This window comes from Ambystoma mexicanum, chromosome 4p (assembly GCF_040938575.1).
Source record: "Ambystoma mexicanum isolate Mex_15411 chromosome 4p, UKY_AmexF1_1, whole genome shotgun sequence".
Lineage (NCBI taxonomy): Eukaryota > Metazoa > Chordata > Amphibia > Caudata > Ambystomatidae > Ambystoma > Ambystoma mexicanum.
In genome coordinates this window covers 1255456273-1255464637 of record NC_090927.1, presented here as the reverse complement: position 1 = coordinate 1255464637, position 8365 = coordinate 1255456273, and the positions used below count along the sequence as shown (strand labels likewise).

The 8365-nt window shown below is 45.7% G+C and overlaps 1 protein-coding gene across 1 annotated transcript; it reads left to right on the top strand.

The window, feature by feature from the left end:
• The first annotated feature begins 366 nt into the window (after positions 1-366).
• LOC138452916 (taste receptor type 2 member 40-like) lies at positions 367-1428 on the top strand. The gene has a single exon (XM_069605264.1). The coding sequence runs from the start codon at positions 367-369 to the stop codon at positions 1426-1428; it is 1062 nt and encodes a 353-aa protein (XP_069461365.1).
• The last annotated feature ends 6937 nt before the right edge of the window (positions 1429-8365 follow it).

Sequence of the window (8365 nt, the reverse complement as noted above, 5' to 3'; positions counted from 1 at the left end):
ATGAACACTTGGAGACAGTAACATCAAAATAAACTCTTTATTGTAAGTTTACAATGCTTCGAAGCATATCTTTTCCCAATACGCACCCCTCCGGCTTTCCTGAAATAAGCAGGTCCGTCATCACAATTGGAAGTTCTTTTATAGCCATGACTTTTCCTGTGCGTAAATAGGAGCAAAGATAACATTGCTTTGATGTTTGCATAAGCAAATCGCACCCACTCTTGGGATAAGCAGGATTGTAGGCGATGAGAATCAGCAGGAGCAGTGGAGAGCGGCTCGAGAGTGGAGGGCTGATGGGAGGCCACCCAGCGTTGGAGAGCTGCTGAGGACCGGGAAAGGGAAGGGCAGCTGTCTATAGAAACAGACATGGTGGATCCTGAGGCAGTTCTGATGTTGTTTATGAATGGGATTGCTTTTACCATTGGATTGGCCGGTAACGTCCACATTGTAGTGGTTTATCTACTGGACTGGGCTAAGAGGAAGAGCTTGGCCTCTTCGGAGAAGATACTTTGCTTTGTGGGTGTATCCAATATCGCTCTGGCTTTTGTGCTGACCACGGATAATGTGTTCTACTACACCTGGCGAGGTTTCTACTCGCTTCATTCCAGCTTAGTGGCCTTCTTTGTGGTCCAGATGTTCCTGTTCTTCTGCAGCCTTTGGCTTACAGCTTGGCTTTGTGTCTTCTACTGTCTGAAGGTTGTCAACTTTAGCCACCCCGCCTTGCTCCGAGTTAAGCCCAGGATCTCCAGCATGGTGCCCTGGCTACTTCTGGTGTCAGTGGTGGTTTCCTTGGTCACCAGCATCCCAGTTGGTCTGAGTCTTCAAAAAGAAGAACCTGAAAAGCTCAACATCTCAGTGAACTATGGACCTGGGAGCCCCATTGGGCCTGCCCTCTCGAATGGTACTTGGGGCACCAATCAATCTGTAAGCTCGAATGGAATGAAAACCACCAATAACACAGATGGAGCAATGGGCAGCAACGTAAAAGGAAGCCCCATCTACAGGTTCAACAACCTGGGCCCTCTGGTCGTATCAGTTCTGGAATGTTCCTTGCCGTTTGCTATGGTCCTCCTGTCATGTCTTCTGTTGATTTGGTCACTATTCGGCCATGCCAAGAAGATGCGGAAGAACTCTACTGGTTTTCAGAACCACCACATGGATTGTCACCTTGGCGCTGTGCGGACAGTGACAAGCCTGCTCCTACTATATGCATCCTTCTACCTGGCAGCTATGGCAATTCTCTCTGGTCTTGTCCCATCCTCTGGCGCCGGAAACGTGTTGTGTTACTTGACTGCAGTAATGTATCCCGCAGTCCACTCACTCATTCTCATTCTGGGAAGCTCGAAGTTAAAGGAAGCTTCCCGGAGAGCAATTCGGCGTTTGAGGTGCCAGGCACTCACAGAAAACATGCATAGCATTACGGAGTGAGCGGCAAGCACCTATAATCCTTACCCCCCACACCACCCCCCGCCCCCCTCCCACCCCTAGCGCTTTCCTGACCGACCAACTGGTCATCTTGTGGTAGTGCCTAAACATACAAATTACAAAGGTCTTTCGCCCCCAGGCCCATTGCCTATGTACAATTTATGTGGTCACCAAATCAAGGTGCCTATGGAAGAGGCATTCCACTGAGGGCTTCGTGGTTTATTGTTGTTTCTCGTTCGTCCTGAGAGTTTGCTTTTGCAGGCGTTGTTGGTGCTTGCGCTGGGGCTGCACTTGAGCCAGCAACATAACCTATATCAGTGAGTTTGACTTCTCGCGCACACACCCTCACACCTTCTGAGGATCCTTTATAAGACCGCCAGATGAGGCCTGCAATAACAGCGTGACCCATGGCGCAGTAACCCTTCCTCCTCGAAAGGACAGCATTTCATCACGTGGGCGAGATGAGGCGTTGCCAACTACAGCCGTTACCCCCGTTTATAAATGCACTGGCGGGGGACCTGGCCGCACAGAAGACATTTCGCTCATGCTGGAGGATGATAGAGGAAGAGGTTTCCAGTCAGTACCTCAGGCTTAACCACACTCAAAGTAAGTGTCCCTATTCACCAGAAATCCCTGAGAGGGCCATCAAGTATGTCATCAAACGGTTGTACGCCTGGTAAAAGCTCGGCCCTCGTGCTCGGCTGGACCCTTTTCTGGAACAGCCATGCCAACGTCTTGACCACATCTGCGATGTAACATTTTACCTTTTTATACTCTGCCGAGGCAAGCTTTGTGATCCTGACTCATATATTCACAACATGGCTGGCTAGACTCGCCAAGAGAACCCTGGCTGGCCCTCTTAGAGCTGTGCGCGAGATGCGGGTGACAATGACGTCACATCTGCCCACCTCTACCGCCGCATTAACACCATGGGTGCTTCCTTGGCTGCCAATTGCCGCACACATGGCTTGTGAAAAATTCCTGCATTCTATATAGAGAAATCCGCTTCTGCGACCCTCTCCTGTAACCGATATGTTGCCAAACTCTGGTGGCACTGCCGCTTAACCACAAAAGCATATCTGAAGATTGCTTCAGTCTAAATAATGTCTCCAAACATGTAAGGTACAGGTAGATAGCTTGAGTGTATGACCTACCTCTCCCCTGGTCTTGAAAAGGCACGCGTCCTCGTTCTTTTCAGGGGAAGTTGGAAACCCATCGGTTTAATGCTTCCTTCGGTACAGTTCTGTGCTTTCATAATTCATCTCGATTCTGAGGGCTAGGGGGCAACGGTCGTGTATGTTCTGCCTTCTACTTTCTTCTGGAATTTATCTTTCTGGCTTGATTAACTTACTTCTGTTTGCTAGTCCATTTGCCAAGATGCCCGAGCCCCTTTCACAAACTGGTGCACATATTACCAACAAAAACGTCATAAAATAAATAATTTAATGTGTTTGAACAGTCTTCGAAAGTCATTCTCTGCAGCTTGTAATTAAGTGTAAAGTTGCACTGAAAGCACTGTGCCTAGTGTTCAGGAAGTTCCACCATCATTATATCTTTGGTGCCAGTCGTGACGTCACACGTGGGCTCACTGATGATGGCATTTCTATTGAAACACTTGTGTATAGGCGCGTTATAAATGCCATCTCATATCATATTGGCATCGTTCTATACTGTGTGACGTCATAAGCAGTACTTGGAGGTGGTGAGGTATGCAGGGGTCCCGTCGTGGCAGCCCTTTCTATCTCTTCAAAACCTGCCCCCACCCCCCCTATCTTTGTCCACCAGGTTCGACCATCAAGAAAATACACAACAGGTGGGTTTGGGTACCACGGGAAGGGAGGGATGGGTGTGGCTGTGTGTGCATGTGTTAGTGGACGTGTCACGTGTGTGTTGCCTGATAGTTATTTACGTTGCCATGGAGGACGGTATATATGTTCTCCGATGCTGTGTAACTCTTGCAAAAACCTCTGTACCTTGATTGACCTTTGGCTCACACAGTGAGGGCTGATTAGCTCAAGCCCCCGGGGGCCAGCATCTGCCTCCTGTGCAGATCACTGTGGCAGATTTCTGGGCCAAGGTCAGAAAGTAAAGCCCAGAATGCCTAGCGAGTGCCTGAAAAGCACGGTTCTTTGGCTGATGGGCAAAGACCTCATTGAATCCACTGGGCGCAGCAGCTGTGCAGGCCCATTGAACACTGGTATCGGGTCAAATGGGGTCCCTAGTGAGGAGAAATGGGGGCTTGCCTTTTCATATCCTGGGAGCGCTCTCACGAACCAAAACGTATATGCCTCTTAGGGCCCTCAGCGCCTGGGGAAACAAAGGGAGTTGCCAGGGAGCTCTCTCCTTCCATCGCTTGGCTTTCCCGGGTCCTGGTGGCACAATGGGGAGAGGGAGAGAGAGAGAGACACTTTAAGAGGGTGCTGTCGAAGAGGCCTGTTGGCCACTCTCATCCTCCTACTCTTACCTACACCCACATCCCTCGTCACTAGCACCCTGCAGAGACCACATACTACTAGTATCCTTCTTCCACCTTACACTGCTCAACCCTTGAAATGTAGCAGACCTCCACAACCTTTCCTTGAACTACACACCACACACTGACCAACATCACCAGCCGCCTCCCCAAGGCTACCTTCAAGCCGGTGGGGGGGGTGATACTTTTTGGACACTACTGAACAACAACCTGAGATATCACGCTGCAACACACACACATCAACAAGCGTTGCTTACTCCACAGACCTTTGTGTGCACCATAGCGGCGCCAGCCACCATTGGCCCCTCTCCCCCTTCCCGGGGAGGGGGGGGGGAGTCAGACAACCAACCATAACCATTACTACCCAAATAATCCACAGACAATTATTGTACATTTGGAAACAAAAGGTCACATTTATTGGAGCATACACAATACGGGGACAGTCCCAGCCCTAAACAACCCTATGGTTCACGACCATAGTCTGCTAAAGGTGGCCCAAAGCAGGGAAATGTCAGAGTTTTGAATGTTCACACTGTCCCCTTGCCTCCCACGGCTTTAGCAAGGCAGCGGACATAAGCTTCAGATTGTACTGCCCGTAGTACTTCTTCCTTAGACTTCTAAGGTGGCCCATATGCAGGGCAATGCAAAATTCGGGATGTTCCGCTGTCCCCTTGCCTCCCACGGCTTTAGCAAGGCAGCGGACATAAGCTTCAGATTGTACTGCCCGTTAGCACTTCTTCCTTAGACTTCTAAGGTGGACCATATGCAGGGCAATGCAAAGTTCTGAATGTTCACGCTGTCCCCTTGCCGCCCACGGCTTTAGTAATGCAGCGGACATATGCTGCAGATTGTACTGCCCGTAGCACTTCTTCCTTAGACGTCTAAGGTGGCCCATATGCAGGGCAATGCAAAATTCTGAATGTTCACGCTGTCACCTTGCCGCCCACGACTTTAGCAAGGCAGCGGACATACGCTCCAGATTGTCTTGCATGCAGTACTTCTCCCTCGGGCCACTGGATGTTGTTGATGAGGAATCCCAACTGTCCCTAAGGGACTCAGTGCCCATCGTCTGAATTTGGCTCGAGTGTGGCCATCGAGAAACCACCCACACTTGAAAACCGATGCATCACACTCCTCCCTGGCTGGGACAGCCCCATACTCCGCCACGCTTTGGGTGTGGCCCCCCGCTGTCCCCAATGCCCCCACGCAATGCTTACAATTTACCATTGCTCCAGCTGCAGCCGGCCTTCGGAGGGCACACAGCATGCCTGTGGGGAACAGGTCTTTCCCTTTATCTGATACCAACCTTTCCTCCATTAACCCACCCATCGTTAGTCTAAAGATAATGGTTTAATAAAAAAAAAAGAGCTATTTAATTTTCGCCAGTCAATGAAGACTAAACTATGTTCAAATGTAACTGTTTAGTTTATACATGTATGTATACATGTAATGCGAGAGGCATGTTGTGATTAATACACCATGGCAGAATAGCATAGCCTGGCACTTGCCATGACATATTTGGTGAGAAACCTGAAATTCATGACTATGTGGTCAGCTAACTGATGCAATTAGTGATATAATTTCTAGCTTTGGTTGTGATGTCATAATTCTTACGTGATGCATTAAATATGGTCAATGGCCAAATGTGTTTTGACAGTGGCAACACCTTCTAGAAGCAGAGTGAAAGTTCCACCCTAAAATCGAATTTTATGACACATACGACATAATCTGACTTTAGTTAAATTACTCTTATTTGTGATGTTAGAGATCTTCATAGTAACACAATGTTAATTGAAACCATAATTCTTTTTGAAAACTTTTTTTTAGCAATGTTTAATTTTAGGTGTGAGTTTGTTCACGCTTTAATGTGTTTAATTGTGTTCCTCGGTGTAAGCGAGTTCGAGGGCGTTTATTAAAATGAATTAAGCTATACTAGCGAAGGTTGCATGCACACTGTTTAATCATTGGGGAGCACATGTTCGTTGTGACATACCGTGAATGGAAGGAGTAGACGCCTTGACTAAGGCTTTAACACCTTGCATTCATGTCACACCACATTTTCATTCATTTGTATGGTTTCTGCCTCCTCCCTTTCTCTCCGCCATACAAATGTTCCAGCATCTGCGACATTATGGATTTCCATCCCCGTGCAAATGCTGGAGTGAAAAAGTGCAGGGCAAAAGGCAGCATACACATGCATGCGCCACCTTTTGCCCTGCACTTTTGCACTCCGCTGTGCAAAATGAGGAAAATTTGGCGGCAGAGAGATTGATTTACGTTGCAGTGCAAACCTAAAGGCTCTGCGCCGCCCAATTACTCATTTTTTTATAAAATGGGCTCCATGGGGAATTGTTGACTTGAACAAACTTAATTCCCTAAAACTTGTTTTTCAGTTATAATAATAGCAAATTATGGAACATTTGCTACTGCTATTGTTGCTGTTTCTCTGTGCCATAACAGCACTTTTTAATATATTACGCAATGTAATGGTATTCAACCTCGTCAAGATTAATAGTCTGAGTTAGCCCTGCAGAGTTTCAAACCTGTCACTTGCAGGTTTAATGCTGCTCTTAGCAGCATATTTTGTGCTCAATGAGCTAACAAACTGGCGGCTCATTTATCTATTTATTTGATTGTTTTGTAGAGGGCCGCCAATCCCTTCTCAGTCAACTGCCATCCCGGATGGAGCAAATACTTGCTTTTTACTTCATTTTTTTTCTTTCATTTCTTTTTTACTTTCACGTTTTCTTTTTTCTTAACATAAGTTGAATGAGTGATTTGATTGTGATAACATGTCTGACTGCATTGTAGGAAGCAAGTTATGGTTACTTTGCTAACCATAACTTGTACATTGTAATGCATCCTAGGTATTGCACTGTCTCCATAACATCCCTTCAACTACAGTTTCAATAACTGACTAGTGGAAAAGCTAATGTGCGTCAATGAAGACATTTTCAGAGTGTGAATATATAATTTGCTGTATTTTAATTTAATTTATATAAATAGAAGATAATTTGTAAAGGATCTTGCTTCTTTTACGTGGAAGAGAAACCTCAAACAAAATCTCTGAGAATTTGTTGAAAGTTAAACATAGCACATGCAGCCGATTCTTGTATCTGCTCCTCATTGTCTTGGATTCCACTTACGAGTTTTGGACTCAAATATATAATGTTGAGGGATGTCAGAGTAATACAATTCACGTGCAGCATGATTCAAAATAGACATGAGATCCTAAGGTAAAGTAAACTGAAGTCAAATAAAGTTTAAAACGTACATGAAGAATATTATTGATATAATAATACATATCAAGAAATAGTCCAAAAAAAAATTACATAATACATACGTACATTAAAAAAGCAATTTATTTTGTTTGCGAAATAGTGCTATAGTGCTTAATCAAATGAATTTATGTTTATATATTTTTTATGTATATATTTTCTTAGTGTATGCAACTTGAAGTTTTTTTTTTCAGCTAATTGTATGTTATCATTGTTCAAATACACATTTTGTTCGCCTGGAAGCTGAACTTGAAGTCTTATTTTTGTATGCGTAAGCCAGCAGCTCCCTCTAGCAGTGATAACAGGCAAAACGGGCAGGACGGCTTCAGACAAACATACATCTGGCCTTTTAATATATAGTATGATGGTTATCCATAACCATATGGGTATCCATAACTGTACTTACAGTGTTTCTGTATCTATATATATGACAACAAGATGATACCATAGGCTAACAAAGTAATTTATTTTCAAGCTTTCTTTTTTTCACATAAGATTTTATTGGCATTTTAAAGAGAAAACCAAAACATTATTTCTTTTATTTCCCTCTCCCCAGCCCCCCTCCCCTTTCCCCAACCTAGAGTCAATGCTAAACCTCTGTTATTCCTCCCTTTCCCTTCACCCTCCCAGCCCTTCTTCCCCCTTGTTTCCCAATTTTACTGACTGTTATTAAGCGCCTCTCCTCCTCTATATCCTGTCTTCTCCTGCGGACTTCTAATTGCACGTTATTCGAGGCAGCCTGCCCTGTTGAATTTATGTCAATCTCAACAGTCTCATTGTCCTAGGGCACCATGCCATTCTGCGGTCCGTTTGGAGAAACTTCAGAACCAAGTCCCAATCTGCTACGAAACCCTGATGGTCCCCTTGTATTGTGTAGGTAACCCACTCTAGCGCTACAACATTTTCCACCTTTCCCACCCACGCATACTGTGTGGATGAGTCTTTCGTTTTCCATTTTTGAGCCACTACCAAAGCTCCCGCCATCATAAGTATTACATATACCTTGCGTTGAGCTTTCAAAGTCAACTCTTCCAGACACCCTCCCAGACCCAGGACAGCAAGACCTGTATTTCCCTTTACCTTTACCCCCAAAGACTCGCTCACAGCCTCTTGAACCTGGGACCAAAAGGGGCAGACCAACGGGCATTCCCACCAAACGTGACTCCATGTGCCCTCTGCTCCACATTCC